Below are 18329 nucleotides of genomic sequence, written 5' to 3' on the forward strand. Positions count from 1 at the left end.
CTACTGTAGTGTCAGGGCATGTGCTGTGCTGGAAGGGGAGGTAGTATTTTATATAACTATTACAAATCTTTTGGTTCCTCAGTTTAGCTCCGTACAGAAGGTTGGACTAAATTTTTCAGACAGCATTACATGCAGTTAAACTTTGTGGTTGTTTTATATAAACCCCTGATGTGTAGGTGTTCTTTTTCAGTAAGGCTTCTAAAAGAAAGTATCATCCATTTTCATAGTAAAATTAACACTGAGTGCACGCAGAAGGCATGGGAAATTATATAAAGCAGCAAGTACTACTGGGAATACTGTGAATATAATTTCAATAGAAGTTTCCATGCAGTAAATCTGTTTGCGCTGATCACCCTTGGTGGCTGTTACAGACACAACTTTCACCGGAACCCCATATTTGCACCTCTCTGGTGAGCGACCCGCCGCTTTCCTGCCTGATGTGTTGGGGCGTTTGCTCTGGTGCGTGGCCTGGGGGGGTCGGATGCTGAGCCGGAGCCCCCGCGCTGCGGCGGCGCTGGGGTCTCCGCAGCCATCGCTGCAGCTGCTGGTGACGCACAAGCTGTACGTGGCGAGGGGACAGCGGGGGACAGCAGGGGACCTCCTGCCTGCAGCTGGCAGGGGGCTGGCTTCCTCGCCTCTATTTATAATCTCTGCCCTCCCCTGCGCTGTGACTGGCTCAGCTCCTGCAGAATGACTGCCCGAGACCTGCCAGGCACGCTGCTCCTGATGAAACCCTCTTTTTTGGCTACGGAAGCGGCTATTGAGCATGTGTGAAAGCTACTGCACCTTTTTTTTTCTGGATATTTCTTCGGCTTCTGCTGCTTTTACCTGCCTGGTTATTACTCCCCGCCATATGCAAAAAGCACAGAGGAGTCTGCCTTGAAACCCTGCCCGTTGGTGGCGTTGGAGGACAGGGGCAGGGATGGGCTGTGTCCACGGAGGTGTGTGCAGACCCTCAGGGCTGCTGTGGGCACGTACAACAGCTTCCTAAAAACAAGGCTGAATCTGAGGCTGGGGCCTAGGCCCGGCCTTCCTCTGTGCTCGTTGCAGTTTAGAGGAAAATATTAACTGGCTGTAAAGATGCCTCTAATTTAGGGCCCATTGTATGATTCTGTGTTTTGGACACTTTACTGTTATTACTGAGACTGAAACTGGAATTTTTCTGGACATTTGTGGGAGCTCAGGCTTGGGCTGTGGAAAATTGCCTGTATCGTTTTGGGAAAGGATGGTAACAATCGTAAATGCTCCCCATCTATTATGTGTTTGCTATTCTAAAATTGCATCAGGCAGGCTGACTGTCCTAAACATGCATCCTGCATAGGAAGTGCAGGTCTGGCGACCAGTGCCGTAGCAGATCCATCACCTGGGCTCAGCCTGGCCCTTGTGGGGCAGCTGGGCTGCCTGCCTGCGCCAGCTTTAACGCAGCTTCTTGTAAATAGGCAGGTGAAAAATCTCCTTTCGCTGCCCTTCTGAATGAGAAAGTCTCTGCTTGAGCAGAGTGGGGCTCTCAGTCGCTGGAGACAGCCTTTGGCTTTAGTAAGAAAAAAGAAAAAGGAACCACTCGATTAAGCCAAACTGTTCTTATTTCTAACGCTGCTCAACACAACCCACTTTCCGTGTCTACAAACACATCACGGCCCACACTTGCTACCAAGCTGGTCGGAAACGAGGAGGACGGTGCGTTGGGCGAGCGTTGGTCCCGCACAAACCACTGGGTCGAGGGAGGGCACGGTGCAGGCTCGGTCCTCGCTCGCCTGACGTGGTCTCTCCTGTGAAGGTGTTTGGGGATGGATATAGAAAATCCTGCTCCTTTTGAGGAGCCCTCTGGCAACCCAAATAGCAAAGAAAAAAAAAAACAACCAAAAACCTTGTGGTAAACAGCTGGGTTTAGTATTGTTTTGAATGGTAAGGTGAGGTAGGAGCATAATCCAACCTGTCCCTTTCCCAAATGCTGGTGACAAAAAATACCTGTGATGGAAAGAAGGGCATGAACTGAGCCCAGGCTCTGTCTGTTCAGGTTTAAACATTAAAGTCCTCCTGAAGTCTTGTTGTTTGCTACTGGAGACCAAAATAGGTGCTTGTTTGGTGCATGTTGGCCTTGTTTGTGTGAGCAAATGTCCCGGGTATGTTCTGAGGAGCAGGTTTCCTGGAAGGTGCTGATGATCAGCCCCCGTATGCACATTTTAGTGTGTAATGCATATGCATTGGCAACATTTCTTTATTTGTCTGTGCCTGTAAAGTCATTTGTGTTTTCCAGCTGAGCACATCTTTCTGTGTGTGTGATTCCTCTCTGAGGTAACTGCTGGTTCTGGGATCCGAGAATGAGGTTTGGAACAGCAGCTGGCACCTGGACCATAAATGCTGAGTCTGTATGTGAATTTAACATAGGAATGAGTTCTTCTGGCTGCTGTAGAAGCAATAAAGATGCCCTGTCCTGGCCTCCCCCCCCCGCTTTGATACATCTCTGTAGAATCAGAATTCTTTTTAACTCTTAGCATGGAGAACTCATTGCAGTGCTGAGGAGAGAGGCTCTGCGATAGATTCATGATGGGATGATGCGCATAGTATTGTACAGAGCTAAAAAGTGATTTCCCTCTACAAAATTCCCGCGTTACAGGCTCACAATGATTTTCCCAGTTACCAGGGGTTGCCTTTTCGTTATTTCAGCTGCTTTTCTTCCCTGCTCTTTCTCCTGCTCCCCTACCTGGTCTGAGCAGGCTCCTAGCAGCACTGGGTCTTTTTGCTGGCATTTATTATTTTCCGTCCGAAGCTTAGCGCAGGCGGTACAGACGTATCCCCGCCGTACAAAGGCAGCGAGGAACGGGATCTGCGTTGCACAGAAAGCCCGGAGACGCCTTCCTGCAGCTCAGCATCGGCATCCGACCGCGACACCGGCTTCCCGGCCCCCCGCACGGCTCCGTTTTCCGAACTGCCGCGCAAGTCAAGAGGAAAAACATGTCTGCGTGATGCTCCCTGTTACGGCGGGCGGAAGACTCGCGTATTTATGGAGCCAGCGCTTCCTTTTGCGTTTGACTGACAGCAAGGATCCCTTCGCTGCCTGGTCACCGGAGCTGATTTGTATGCGCAAGGGTCCGCCTCGCGCCGAGAGATGCAGCCGCAGCAGCTTGCAGAGCTGTCACACTCACACAGGCTGCTTATCTGCACTGGCTTGACGAATTAAAAAGCAAAGCCAGCCAGCAAGAGAGAGACCGGGAGAGAGAGGGGGGAAGAAAGAGAGAGAGAAGCTTGCAGACAGCGCTCGCTTGCTTTTCCGAAAGGATTTTGCCTCCTAAGTGCTCGCTGGTTGTGATGATGCTTCACTTAGCAGGCTCCAGAATGAGCTAGAGACAGCACATAGGGGAGAAACTAAAAGCAGACCACAAAGCATTACGACCAAAACCAGGAACAGTTTTCTCCTCTATTCTAGCATGGTGGATGTATGGACAGTCTTACAGAGCAGAGGTTGACTTCTCCAAATCTGCCAGCCCCACATCTCGAACACTACAGTGTTCTGCATTGCACCATGACCTTGGATGTCCAAACGGTGGTCGTTTTTGCAGTGATTGTGGTGCTATTGCTTGTGAATGTCATACTCATGTTCTTCCTGGGCACTCGTTAAATGGATTTTTTCTCCTGAGCTGTTCGGGGCTACTACTACCACTAGCAATTCAACAAGAGAGCAAGAGCGAGCGAGAGAGAGAGAGAAAGGCGAGAGAGAGAGAGAAAGAGAGAGAGAGAGATTTCTTACTGAGGGGGGAAACGCGTTGAGCTTCAACATGGCCTCGCTGTGATATGTATGACGTTGGTATATTATCTCTCCCTAAATCTTTTGTCATGTCTTGTCTTTTAAGTATGCCTGTAAGTGTAGCTGCTTTTGCCTGGGTTTTAAATGTGATAAATAATAGTAATCCATTCATATATCGTGCTGTGCTAGCGAGCTGGAGCTGTACATATTTAGTTAGAAGCAGAGTGAAAATGTCTTTCTGTGGTAAGCACTGGCTGCGTTGTTTTGCTTTCCTTTAAATCAGAAACTCAATAATAAGTCATTTTGTGTGAAATTTCTAGCAAGCAGTTAATGTGCAATGTCTGTGAGTAACCATGTAGCTGCCAGGTGCCAGGTGGTGTGTGCAATTGGATCGAGCTCTGGACATTTTTAAGGGGGGATGAGAAATCCTATTAAAGGATTAAATCTTTGCTAAAATAACATTCAGCCACAAAAAAAAAGGAAGATAAATTCTACTTACTTTATTTGTCTGCGTTGCCTTGATGATCTGACTTGACTTCTCAATATTCAGCCCAAAAGCCTCCAAATTCTGCGTCCATGCTGATGAAGTCTAGCTTCTTTTTTAAAGATGTGAGAGGGACCGAAACATAACCTGCTGGGCTTTTTTTTATTTCTTTTTCCTGTTCGTCTTTGGCTTATATCTCTGCAAATCGGGAAGGAGGGATAAAAGAGAAAAAGGGGAATGCATGCTTTGTTTTTCTTTGCTAAAGCAACAGATACAGAAGGATTTGGTTTTGCTTTGATTTCTTTGGTAATTTTATGTTGGCTTTCTTGTCTTTCAAGTGTGTGTAAATACATAATTTTTGGTAATGTCTGTAAGAAAAATCGTTGCCCACCTCAAGGATAACAAGATTTTGAGATGGGTTGTTTTGTGTGACTTTATTTACATTGATTTTCTTGAAAATGAAGTGCTAACTTGTATATTATAGGGTTGCTGAGAAGGTGGCCACTAGTTAGAGGTCCTTCTGTTGAAAGATGTCTAGACCAAAATTGTTTATAGCTCGGAAGCAGAGCTGGTCGGGGGGGTTCGAGTGTCGGTGTGTGAAGTTTAGAGAGAATATGAAGGGAATGTCTGCAAAGTGTCATGTCTTTTCTTCTTGGAAATACATCTCCGTGCTATTTTTCTGTTAGAAATCTTATGGATTTTTTAAAATATATATGTTATTATCCCCTCCTGAAAAATCAGAATTGCTCAAAACAAAGCAAAACAAAAGTCAGTTTGAAAATGTTTGCATCTCTTGCTAATGCTCACTGGAATGATATTGCCTCGATAATCTGACTGCTTTGTGCTAATTCCGGCTGTCTGTTATTTATCTGATGTCCTCTGCTAATTGGGGGGAAAAAAACCCAACATGTAAGTAATTCATAAAGACGTAGCTGAAGCTTATAGATGGAGATGTATAGTTATTTCCATGTGATAGTCCGTGCAAGTTAAATGCAGTGCTGGGCTTAGGAGCCGCTTCCTTTTCAGCTGGGGGCGTGATTGGAAATTGAGTTTAATGCTGCAAATCTGGCACTTCCAAAGTGGCTTTAGCAGTAAATAAAAGATAAGGATTTTTTCCCTGGGTCCCAGGGTTGGCCCCCAAAGCTGACAAGAAGTGTTTAGTGGCAGTAGCCCATTTTAGTGGGTAGAAAAGCCAAGAGGCAGTGCTAGAAGCCCAGCGAAGATGCTCTGGTGCCTGCTGGCTCTGTTTCCCCTCTTCACTTGTAGCTATCTGTGCGAGAGGTGTCGGCTTCGCTTCCGAAGAGACCGAGTGAATCTCCTTAAAAAAAAAAGAAAATTGATGCTGAGGATGGTTTGGGTGGTTAAACAGCTCAAATTTGCTTTATTTTCCTGTTAGCTATCATATGTCATTAGTTTTAGAGGCTGCAGAATCTCCTGGAAATATAAACGAGCAAAGATCACCATGGAAAGGGAATCAATCAAACAGCAGCCAGAATAATCCTTTCAGAGAAACAGTTTTAAGCGACATAGTGATTTGGAGGAGTAAGGGTAGAAAAAATGAGAAAAAACCCAAACAAACAGCAAAACCAAACCAAACCAGTGAGTTAAAAATGGACGCAACTGTGTCTGAATGTTTATTTTCCTCCTGGTGAGCTCCCTGGCATTAAGGTTTACCTTTCAATAAGATTTCTACGAGGAATGCTTGGTACTTAAGGCGGTTTTCTAATGCGTGCAAAGTGCATTCCTCGGTCCGGAGCTTGTACTTCTGGGGTGATATTTGGGAGGCGTGTGGTGGGAGTTGGGTTCCGCTGGGGCGGTCGGGGGTTCCTGGGGCGCATGGGGAGCCCCGGGTGTCGTGCACGCTCAGCTACCGCGGCAGCGATCGCCGGGAGCGTCTTTATTTCCATCACTGAACGTGCTTGAGAGAGTTCACGTAATTTTATTACAACTGTCTCGCCTTTTATTCTCCCGAAGGCTGGTGGAGTCAAAGCAAGCAGGTTTATGCAGAGCAATATGAGCGTGAAAGTTGGGAGCAGAAAAGTTTGTTATTGTAGCAACGCTGTTCTTGTTATATCAGGCTTCCTGTTGGACTTTAGGGGGAAAGAGAGGAAATAAGCCTAAAAAGCGAGCAAGGGCTGGGGTTTCTTGCTTGTTTAGTTTGGTCCCTGTTTCCCATTCCCCGTCATAAGTGGCCACTATTTCAAACAGGCCCTGAGCCATCTGCCCCAACCCCATTTTTGTAGTTTTGCGCCTGCAATTTTGCATTTTCCAAACCTGCAGTGGAGCCTTGAGCCACCTGGTTTGCAGGAGCGATTAGCTGGTTAAACACCTCCGGCTTCCCATCCTTCTCAGGAGCAGCTCGATCCATGACAGGCTGGATTAGCAGCCTTTTTTGGGCAACAGCGTTCTTAGCTGCTTGCAGCAGATCCCCTGTGCTCATAAGTGACTGTGCTAGCAAATTTTGGGTTGTCATTTGCATGCTATAAAATATCTACGTGTAGATAAGCTCCACGGGACGATTCAGGCCCCGCGTGTGACTGGTCGTGGTTGGGTTCCTGAGGGTAGTTTGGCCCCATAACTACCCCTCCCTATTTGTGGACATTGAGTTTGTCACATTAGTGCGGATGCTCAAGCCCAGGGAAGGGAGGAGGGATCATTCCTTTAAATAAATCACAGCACTGACCCTCTGGAAAATAGGTCTCCAAAGGAAAAAAAAAAAATCGTTTGTATGCAAATAGCATATTTGTAACACATAAAATCTTTTTCAGTGATCGCTCCTGTGTATTTGCTGAGGCTGGGTGATGGGAGACCTGCCTTGCTGTTTGTCTGCTTAAGCAGGATTCAATGTTATTTGCCACAGGATTCATGAAAATGCCTCTGACTGTATCATAGCAACCCCGTTTCACACAGTCCATAAAAAGTCCATTCCTCTTGAGCGGCAATCCGCCGTCTGAAAGATTCAGGCACCCTTCACGCCGCGGGGAAAGGGTGCGTTTCTCTCTCAGAAAAAGCGTCCGTGTCAGGATGACCCCTGCTCGTCCTGCGTTCACCCTGATTTTAATGCTCGCTCTTTAATAAGAGGGCTTCCTTTCGTGTTTTTTAAAGGCTGCCTCCTCCACCCTGGATATTTCCCACCTCAGTTTTAAACCTCCCATGACAAGTTAAAAGGGGGACGGGACAGCTCAGAGGTCTCTGACGCGATGGCTCTTTTCTGTCCTGCCATTTGGATTTTCCCCCGGGATGGCAGCAGCACAGCACTTGCTTATGCTTTGTAGTGAATGAAGATCTGCCCAGATCCGAGCCCTCCTGTGGGAATGCGGAGGTGCTTTCTCATCCCGTAGGTGAATGTTGTGAAGAGCTGCATGTTCACCTGCCTCCTGCCCCCATCTGTTTGCATAATGTGGTTATATTTCTTTTTGGATCAGGTATTCAGTACACAGCCCAACTGCTGTGTATAATGTCTGAAGGAAAATTGCCAAAAATCCATGTAAGTTTGGTGGGTTTTTTTGGTTTTGTTTTAATTTGTGAATAGAACCCCTCTTCTGTAATGCTCATTTCATTTCGTTGTCGCTCTTTGATTTCTGTATTTAATGAATGCTGGTTGTGATGGGAGATCCGGTGCTCTTTGTTTACAGTGCTTGCTTGCTTGCATGTACGTATGTATTACGCCTGTATTGTGTCTGTATGTGCTATGTGTTTTTAATAATGCATCTGTGTTGGTGAGGAGAGGGAGTGTCTATATTTTACATTCACAATGTGTATCTTTTTCAACTGGGTGTGATAATCGTCTTCAACGTGTATCTCCCAGTGAAACCTTATGAGAGCTATTTTGATAAAATGCAGGGATTTATCTGTTGTATGCGTAATGTTCACTGACTAGAAGTTAGCAAGCTTGAGGAAAACTCCGTGATGTTAATAGTTGTGTAATAATTGTCCTGTTGGGAAGAGGATGTTGGTTCAGGGGCTGCAGCGGTGGCAGAGGATAGTTCCGCTGGGTCCTGGGTTTGCACTGATTTACTGTATGGCCTTGGGCATGTTCCCTCGCCGCGTTGTGACTCCTCTTCCCCTGTTGTAGCAGAGGAACATCACCCATCACCAATGCATAGCCAAGCCCGATCGACTCCTGTTTCTTCCCTTTCTGCAGTGTCCTGTAGCTGCAAAGCGTCGTTGTTGCTGGGGCAGGGATGTGGTGGGATGGGTGGACACTGTGGGTGTGCCCATGTTGGCCCAAATACACGTGGCTGCATTTTGCCGTTGGATCTGTTGTAGACAGCAAGCTGTAGTGATTTATGCTGCTCACTAAAAAGAGATGCTCCTGGAGAAAGCGTGATTTTTTTTTTTTTTTTTTTTTTTAAATTGCTTATAGTTGAATTTCTTTCTTGAGTAGAAATGAGTCTTAATCTGAAAGAGCCCACAGATGGCCAGGTTGACTCTAACCCTGCTGTCCTCCTCCCCAGCCAAGGACTGTTCAGCCTCGACTGCTTATTTAAAATTAAAACCAGGTTTGGAGAGTATTACCCCTGCGTTGTCAGAAACACCACGGTGAGAGCGCATGTACCTTGCTGTTTGGGAGCGTCAGAGGGCCAGGCTTGTGTGGGGAGCCCTGGCTGGGGGATCTCAGGGGTTTTGGAGCTCCCAGCATCGCAGACTCCAGGAGCAGAAAAGTCTGCCCGTGCCCATGTGGAAGGTCCCGTGTGCTTTAGTGCCTGCCCCTTCTTTCACATCAACTGAGACATGTATAACATAACGTATAGGCTGCTGGCAACGGTTGCGTTTCTATTTTCGGCAGCATCTCTGGCTAAGTAAAGCAGGGGCTGCACTGCAAGCCGCTTTGCTCTGTGATCTTAAGTCTCTGGGAGCTGAACTGCTTCTCTAGCCGTGGTGCCTTCCTCTAGGACCTGGCCAGGACTTGCAAGCAGACAGCTGTAACCCGGATGGGTCCTTGGGGGAGAAGTAAAACGTTCTCAATAGATGGCATCACCCCATTGCCCCAGCACGGGGTAAGGCAGCCTGACCCTTTATTTATTTTTTTTTAAATTTTTGTTTGATTAAAACCCAAAGTTATTTTTTAGGTCATTTTTCGTTATTACATCATCTTACTGCCCCACCACAAGCGCGGGCAGCTGTGTGCTCCAGTGTCCTTTCCTTCTGGAGCTCAGCTGCCATGGGGAGCTCTGTGGTTTTGCCGCAGGGCCGCTGGGGGTCTGGGGATGGTTTGGTCCTTCCCGCTTTGTTTCCAGTGGGCAAAGCAGCGTGCCCGACTGTCCTATTGCCTCTCAACACTGTGGCCTCCGTCCTCAGATCTGCTTCCCTGCCTGCCTCTCGTGGTGACCGTTGCAGAGCAGGTCCTGCCTGGAACGATGAGGAGAATTGTCATCGGGTTCGCAACGTGGGCAGGGATGTCCCCAGGTATCCTGGATGTGCCCCGTGCCACCAGAGAGCCGGCTCAGCCTCACCAGGCATCAAGTAAAAATCCCTGAATCTTGCTGGTCGGGTTTGTTTGCATCAGTTCACCCTCGATACTCAGGGTGTTTGCCCCAAAAGTGTCTGTTTCTAAAGGGTTAAGTGCCTCCTGGTGCCAGTTCCTGGGTCTTTAAGCCGCTCTAAGGGAGCTCAGGTCACACTGGAAAGATGCTGGGAGAGGAATCAGCTGGACTATGACGATTTTGAAAGTAGCGAAGATCCTGTGTAGGGGGTGTTTCTTATAATTAAAAAAATGCAATATGGTCTCAGCCACACAAATTTAGAGGAATACCCTATTGATCAGTCTTTTACCCTGATAAGTAGTGGGTTCATTTGCTGGGCCTATTTGTAGAAAAGTTTTGTCAAGTAAAATTGTTCTGTTTGAAAAAAAGCATTAGTCTCTCGCTGGCATTATCAGAAAACAGGGTTTTTTCAAGGATTTCTGTGGACCACATTCCCCATGCTATTTCTGATGCTTCCACTCTCCTGTATTGTATTCAGTATATCTGACAAGGTTTTCTTAATAGGTTTTGTACTGAAGTTTCTGTTCTGATACCAAATTTAGGGGAGGCTTGTTATCTAAAATTCTTTCTTCCTGGCTTGATAAGGTGCTGATTAATTTTATGCAACTCTTTTTCCTTATCTAGTGGAGCTTCATTCAGTGTAATCTTGGAAATGTGTGATCAATCTTTAATGTTTGTTTTAAGGTTTTTTCCAAAACCTTTTAGGCACTTCTTTTATGAAGTTCTGTCAGAATTAAGTTAAAAAGTAACAATTGTAGAACAGATTTTGAATCCAGATGAAACGTTTTAAAGTTTCCGTAAAACAAGAGCGAGCATCCTTTAAATGGCATTTGACTCTGATGTAGTTTTAGAAATTAAATTAGAATTTTATTACTGTAGTGTTGTACGTATGCAAAGCTGTATGCATAACCCAGAGAATACTAATGGTGCCCTTATATAGGAATGCGTTTGTGTGTACCTGTCTGATACAGGGATGAAGGAGGGGACGGCTCGCTCTCTATAGGTGTGTATAAGGTGAGGAGGGGCAGGGGCAGGGTCTCGGTGAGGACGGGGCCGCGGGGCTGTTTTGGGCAGCTCGCACCCCTGCTGGGCACAGGGACACCAGGCCAGGGCAGTGGGAAACTCGGCTGTCGCCGCCGGAGAGCCTCTGCCTTGCTTTCGTGATCAGGAGTTGACATCTGGATAGATTTTCAGTCTGCTCTGGTCCAGGGTAGATGCATCTCTCATCTGGTGCCCAGCAGCAGATCGATCCCGTCCCCTGGACACCAAGGGTTTTGCAGAGGCATCTAAAAGTCTTTCGTAAAGAATTAAAAGTACACAGACGGGCAGAGCAAAGAAACGAAACCTCGTGAACCTGCAGGCTCAGAACAAATATGCTTAAGATTAACCGGCTGCCTTGTAAGTCTTCAACCAGGAGGAGCCTGGCTTCTTTGGTGCATAGCTGGAGCCTGGGAAGTGTATTCACGGGCATGAACAGGATCGAGACCCTGGATTTATGGATTTTGGAAAGCGCTGGCCTCGCTGCCCCAGCTGCAGCCAGCTCCCCGCTGCAGGGGTGGGTGCTGGCGACTGGGTGCTGGTGCCATCCCCCCGAGACGGGGTGTCACTCTCAGCCCACTGCCATTTGCGCATCGCCACAGTGGCCCCAGCTGTCACAAAAGCCATTTTTCCAGCTCGATTTTAAGCTCGGTATGAGACTGTGTCTGGTCCCCAGGGCCCAGGTTTGGCTGGAGGTTGCAGGCAGCGCATTCCTGGTGCTTCTTCTTTTGCCATCTCCCCCTGTAGCTTCCTGGTTTCTTGTTCACCTGCTACACTCTCTGTGTTAAAGAGTTGTTGCGTTTTGCCCCAGAAAATGGTGATGGTTTAATCTATCTCCAGTGTGTTTTTTAGAACAGATGCCAGGCTCTCCCTCTTTCATCCTCACACACAGCAATGTGCGTATATGTGCATGCATGTGCAGGCATTTGTGCATCTTCATATATATTTCTTTTTGCATATACAGGGAAACTTGTATATTAAAACACATGTGCATATGTTTTCCTTCCCAGATATATTTTGGAAAATATGAGTCAGCAGCAGGCGAGAACACATTACATAATCTCGGGGAGTGAAGAAAAGCTTGCCATTTATTAGGAGGGAGGCTTTCTGCAGGCAGCATTTTCTAACATCATTTTGTTACCACACTTTGGTGCGTGCTTCTCGGTCAAGTGGCCTTATTTCCATCGTACACAGTCATGTCCAATGCAGAAATGTAGCTGCAGTAGCCTTGGGTTTTATGTTTTTAAACCCCACAGTAACAATAGCAGAGTCACAGGGCTGTGATGATGATAACGACTTTTCTCCTCTTCATCAACATGTTTTCCTGCAAAGACACTGCGATTTTCCTTTTTGGTTCCCCCCACTCCCCACCTCCTGCTGTTCTCTATAAAATCTCAGCGCTGAGAGAAATCGCACATGAGAGCAGCTGGAAATAAATGTTGCCCCCTCCGCCTCCCCTCTGCTCGCGGCCACCCACCTCCACCGCCTACACCTCGATGGGAGAGTGAAGTCAACATCCACTTTTAGCCTCATCTCCTGCTCTCACACGCTCTCCCCGCGACTTGTTTCCAATGCCTTGCGGAGCGCGGTGCCTGCGCCTGCCTGGGTGAAATTCGGAGGGGGTTGAGCACTATTTTAACAGCTTCTGTAGCCGTAAGAGCACTTGTCTGGTGCCGTCGGTGGTCGTGCTATCATATGCCTTAACATAAGGGGGTGAGAGAGGACATGCAGTTTTCTTCTTGTTCACTAAGCATCGCGAGGAGCGTCATGAATTATAGAGAGACAGAGGAGCACAAACAAAAGCACCAAGTAAGATGGATCTGGCTCAGTCAGACAGCGGCAACATCGGGGGTTTGAATCCTCCATCCCGGGCTGCAGCGGGTGTTGTGTGTCGGGGGCCGGGAAGCCGTGGGGCACCGAGCAAGGCTCGCTGTTCGGGTGCTCTGATCCTCTCAACAGTGCCCTATCTCGGTTTCTCCGTCTCTAACGCCAGGCTTAATTCCAGGCTGTTCAGTCAAATCCCTGCATTCTTGAAGGATGCTTCAAAAGCCTAGGAGGGTAATAGGCACTAGCAGAGTAAAAGGAAATAAAGAAAAGGACTTGTTTGTTTATTTTTAATTTGTACAAAAACCCCGAAAGGTTCTGAACTGCTTTCATCTCCCAGGGCACTGCAAATACTTCTGCTGTGGCTAAGCCTGTGGTTGCCTTTCAAGCAAAGAGAAAGCTCTGTTGTGGTTTTAAAATATCAAAGCCTTCCCAAGGAGGCAGCAAATTGCCATGTGGGCTGAAACCAGGAGTGCAAGTAGCTCTGTGCCCTGTCTGGGACAGTGTCTGAGCCACACGCTGTAGAGAAAATTGAGAGAGACACAATAATTGATGGTGATGGAATAACCTGTTTATCCAGAGCACTCTGTCTTCACCCCCATTAGCTTGCGGGTTTCTGATGCTTGGGGACAAGAGAGTTTAAATTGTCTGCATTTTTAAAACCACAAAAATATCTGCGATAACTGGGAAATTCGTAGGAACTCAGCAGAAGGGATGTGCTCTTCAGTCCAGCGTCCATCAGGGCTCTCTGTATTTTACGCAAAAGCCTGCTTTGAGCTCTGTGTTTCTGCCCAGTGTTTGGAGCAGCTGGGGAGTTATAAAGTGCTCCTGGGGCTGGGGTTTGGGGGAGCTGCCCCCAGTTTCCAGCCTCTCCGCAGCCCCATGGGTGATGCCGCAGAGGCCGTTCCCCTTTCTACATCTTTGTTTTTCCTCCTGTAAAATGTGCAGAAGGAAATTGCCCTTTCCCGTTAACTGGTTTGACAGCTGAGGATGAAGAGTACTGTGTCAAAGGCAGAAGGGATTATGGCAGACTGAGGATTGCTGAAAAATGCCCTTCGCAGGCAGAGGAGAAAGGGGGAGCTGGGTTTGCGGGGGGCTGTGGCAGAGCCGGGCACCCACCCAGGCTGCTCCCACCTTTCCCAAAAAGCAACGCCTTGAATTCCACCAGAGATCCCAAATGATGTCAGCAGGGTTCTACCAAAGATTCATTCGGTCTCGGATATTTTACATATGCCACGTCAGATTGCACCATTACTGTTTTCACTGTTTTAAACAGCGTTCAGCTAGATAAAGGTCTCTATACCTCTTTAGAGCCTTCAATCGTTACTCATTAATAATGCAGTTGCTCTCTCTTATTAATTCATCCAGATCAGGCTTTTTTGTTTCTCTAAGCCTTTTGTGGTTTCTGTGCAGTTAAGAAATTAATCTGCATTAAGGAGAAATACCCAAGTAAAAATAGTAGCTTTGCAGTAGTAGCTTTGCAGGCCAATGGTACCTGGGGGGGATTAGAAGGGGGGTGGTCAGTAGGTCAGAGAGGTTCTCCTGCTCCTCTGCTCTGCCCTGGTGAGGCCACATCTGGAATATTGTGTCCAGTTCTGGGCCCCTCAGTTCCAGAAGGACAGGGAACTGCTGGAGAGAGTCCAGCGCAGCCACCAAGATGCTGAAGGGAGTGGAGCATCTCCCGTGTGAGGAAAGGCTGAGGAGCTGGGGCTCTGGAGCTGGAGAAGAGGAGACTGAGGGGTGACCTCATTCATGGGGATCAATATGGAAAGGGGGAGTGTCAGGAGGATGGAGCCAGGCTCTTCTGGGTGACAGCCAGTGATAGGACAAGGGGCAATGGGTGCAAACTGGAACACAGGAGGTTCCACTTAAATATGGGAAGAAACTTCTTCATGGTGAGGGTGCCAGAGGCTGGAGCAGGCTGCCCAGGGAGGTTGTGGAGTCTCCTTCTCTGCAGACATTCCAACCCGCCTGGACACCTTCCTGTGTAACCTCATCTGGGTGTTCCTGCTCCGGCGGGGGGATTGCACTGGATGAGCTTTTGAGGTCCCTTCCAACCCCTGACATTCTGGGATTCTTTCATGGCTGAAGCTGCAGGGCAGAACCATTCGTGGTAGCCAATAGTCCTCGCCTCGTAGCCAGCAATGGGAGAGGAGAGGCTGGCAGTGCACGAGGGAATGGTACAGAAGGCACCCGGAGCAGCCCAGCCCTGCTGGGGACGGTGGGATCCCCTGGAAGTGCTGTCTCCTGGAGACTTGCTGTCTCTCTGGAGTGACGTGAGCTCACGTCTTACTTGCCACATCTTTCCTTTTAGAGCTGCTGTGTTTGGCCCTCCTGTCCCCAAAAGGAAGGCTCTTCCCTGGGGCACGTTCCCTCCTGTTTTGTCGAACCTGGCAGGAAGCGTCTGTAGCGGTTAGTCTCAGATGGTCACGAAAGCCTTCCCCTCGTTCCTTTGAACAGTTCTCCACAGCTGAAGGCATCTCACCATCACTAGCAGTGGGTTTTGCTTCCTTTTATTTCCCCTTTTTCCCTTCTGTTTCTACTGCAGACAGTTTTACCTTTGCAGTTTTTTTTTTTTCAAGTCAGGTCGAAATTCAAGCAATAATAATACTTGACATTCTTCATTCCAACATTCCAAAAATGTTTTCTTAAGCTGGGTTACTTGAAAGCCTTTGCGCTATATAAATACTCGAGTACATTTTCTATTTTAAAATGGAAATGGGTGCCTGAAAACCCTTAAAAGTCAAATGAAGATCAGAGGCTTGGGACTACTAGCAGTTTTCTCTGTTATCCTCAGGAGCTCTTGAGCGAGGTTGTGTAGGGTGAGTCCGAAGGGGCTGCTATGCTGATCAAAGCCCCGTGCATCTGTAAAACTCAACCCTAATGCTCCTGAGGGCTGGGCCTGGTGTCCGACATTCCTGCTGCTGGCCTGGCTGGAAATCCCATGTTTTAGCATCTTGTTTTCACGGCCATTCCTGTGCAACAACAGCCAGCAAAGGGCTGGAGTGGGGCCAATGGCAGCATCGCCCTTTCTAGCGGTAGCTGGACTTGCTTCACAAGCTTTTCAGAAAAGCAAGGCTGTTTTTCTGAAGTCCATCCTTCCTCACTGTTTTCCTCCCTCCCCGTGGCTTATGAGCAGGAATCAGGACAATAGATGGACGTTTATGTCCTGGAGGCTTGCGACAAGGGCATCCTGAGGGTTCAGGGCAGCTCACAAAACAATCGCCTCTGATAAATGCTCAGAGGCTTTCTCAGCAGCTGTAGTCAATGCTCACAGTGGGTATTTTCACCACTGACCAGCTATTCACTGGGAAATGTCACAAGGCTGTGTAAGCCACCGACAGCATAATCCTTGTAGTAATAAAACATAAAAACGGATGCAGAGCGATTTGAGCAGAAGAAGAGTGGAAAGAGGAAGATAGTTCAAATCCAAGGAGTGGCTGTTGAAATTCAAAAGGATCTAGAAAGCAAAGATGCAAAAATAAAATCTGAAACGGAAACGATAACATTTTTACAGCATTGTGTAACTCATTTTAATTGCAATCCATCTAGAAATCTATTTGAGGCAAGAAATCAATTCAGAATTGTAGAGCAAAGCACTGGTCTTCCAGATGTTTGAAGCTTTCTAGATTGTTATTTTCAGCTTCTTTCCACAGTTTGTTTGAATTCCTTCTCCCTTGCTGTGACCAGGGAAAGATCCCCCCAGTTGTGTTGCAGGTGGGATAGTAAGTGAGGTGTCCTGGGGCTTTCAGCTCTGAACTTTCCCTCTTGTCGTCTCTTGAGAAACACCGTGAGGTGGTTGTACCGGTGAGCTCGGGGGCTTGGAAGCTGGAAGCCCCAGGGTTTCTGTAGAATAGCCCTGCTTTGGAGAGCACCACGCTATGTCTTCCAGGCTAGACTGGGGTGGTCAGGATGGACTACTGTCCACACACAGGGAGCTCCTGCTTTCCTTAGACAGTACTTTTGTATGAGTGTTAAGAGCTGGGACCATACTGTGCTATTTACTCCGATCACCTCTTTTAAATACTTTTGGTCAGATTGTGCAACACAGGCATTATAGCTGCCTAATCGCCTGGTACTTACCTTTCACCACACATAGTCTCAGTCTGCTTAAGACACTGGTTGAAGTCTGTCTGTGTTAAAAGCTTCTGGTATTTGGCAGGTTATGGTATGCTTGTTTTGGCGGAAATCCGTCCTGAATCTCACAGATGTCATCAGTGTCATTCCCAGCAGTCTCCTGCAGGGCCAGCCTGGTGCACCTGACATTTCTCTTGCATTTGATGGCATTGGTGAAGGGGGTTTTACCTTGTTTCTTGTCCGTCTTGAGCATTCAGGGCTGCTGACAGTGATTTGCATTGAGTCGGGTTCTTGGCAAGCACCGTGCAGAGACTAAAGCCTGAATGTGTCCGGGCAGAGCTCAGCTCTGCTGCCAAGCCACCCCGTGGCATGGGACAAGCGTCCCTCTCCTGGGAGGTGGGCTCTGCTTCGCCCTGTCTGCCGTGGCCTTTTCGGAGCCGTTGCTTGTCCAAGCTCACCATTTGGCTTTGCGTCGTGCAGATTGCTGACCAAGTGTATCTGCTTTTGCATCAGGGACTCAAGGAGCAAACCGCTCGCTGGCTGCTTCCACAATGTCCCTGTGGACTTGGCGTCCTCCTGCCTCGTGCACTGCGTGGAGTGCAGTCCCGGGAGCTGGACTCAAGCCGTGGGGCGAGGAGCAAGCAACCCGGGAGGCAAACCAGGCTCCTCAAAGATCAGAGACCTGTCTGGAGGTCAGGTGTACAGACGGGTGAAGGTTTGATGAAGGAATTCAAGGAAACAGGAGGCTTTCCTGACAGCCAGACGCTTAAAAAGGTTTCCCAGCAGAATGGCCCAAAACGTAAGCCGTCAACTCCAGATGCGCAATATCTCCTCTAACCTCCCTCCTCGCTTCCCAGCGTGTCCTCCTGGTCTTGTCTCTTTGGGACTGTCCTTACATGCCCGACGGACACGTGTCTGTCACGGCTCCATCCCATGCAGCGAGCACCGGTGCCACGCTGACCTCGGGCGAGGGGACACGTCCCTGCTGGGACAGCACAGCACGGTTTGGCTGGTGAGTCTTTTCACATTAGCGATAGATTCAGTCTCTACTCCTCGTTTCTGCTGACAGGGTATTAAATGCATTCACATTTAAATTCCTGGCTTAGGGCAACAGAGATGTGGAAAGAGGGTTTTCTGGAGGTTTACCAAGTCAGGATGAATCTGCAGAGAAACCATCCGTAGTCCGAGAAGGAGGTGAGGAAAGGGGAGATGCCGGCTCTTCCAAACCGAGAGAGGGCAGGTGAAAAGAGGGAGAAATTTACAATGCAGGAGGTAAAACTAAGTATAGAAGAGTGGTGTTATAAAGGGAAAACTGGGTCTGGAGATCAGGACAAATTACAACATGCAGCAAATGTAATCCACTAGGCCATGGATTTGTATTTCTGGGAAATAACTGAAGTGCCTTCACGGGGGACAGTTCTCATGAGTTTGGAGCAAATACCAGGAACGGGTACTCAAGGGGACAGTCTTCCTTTGGCTTCGAGCAAAACAGTTGATTCAAACGGGGGGTTTTTTGAGCACAGAGCCCCCCAAATTGCGAGGAGCACTGGGTTCCCTCGCACGCAGGCAGATCTGGGCAGCACAGCTTAATGAAGGGGCAGCACCAGCACCATTTGCACAAAATAGAGTTTATTCTACTGCTAACTGTGGAGAGGAGCAGTGAACCTCCCAAGCA

The 18329-nt window shown here is 48.0% G+C and overlaps 2 protein-coding genes across 2 annotated transcripts in view; both read left to right on the plus strand.

Annotated features, from left to right (window-relative positions):
* ARHGEF9 (Cdc42 guanine nucleotide exchange factor 9) overlaps positions 1–18329 on the plus strand; it is a 219339-nt gene that overhangs the window by 99229 nt on the left and 101781 nt on the right. The gene's annotated exons all lie outside the window — the stretch shown is intronic.
* Positions 3440–3619, plus strand: LOC135993327 (uncharacterized). The gene has a single exon (XM_065643098.1). It carries the CDS (start codon positions 3440–3442, stop codon positions 3617–3619), a length of 180 nt encoding a protein of 59 aa, XP_065499170.1.

The sequence above is a fragment of the Caloenas nicobarica genome, chromosome 12, assembly GCF_036013445.1.
Source record: "Caloenas nicobarica isolate bCalNic1 chromosome 12, bCalNic1.hap1, whole genome shotgun sequence".
In the NCBI taxonomy this organism is placed as follows: Eukaryota; Metazoa; Chordata; class Aves; order Columbiformes; family Columbidae; genus Caloenas; species Caloenas nicobarica.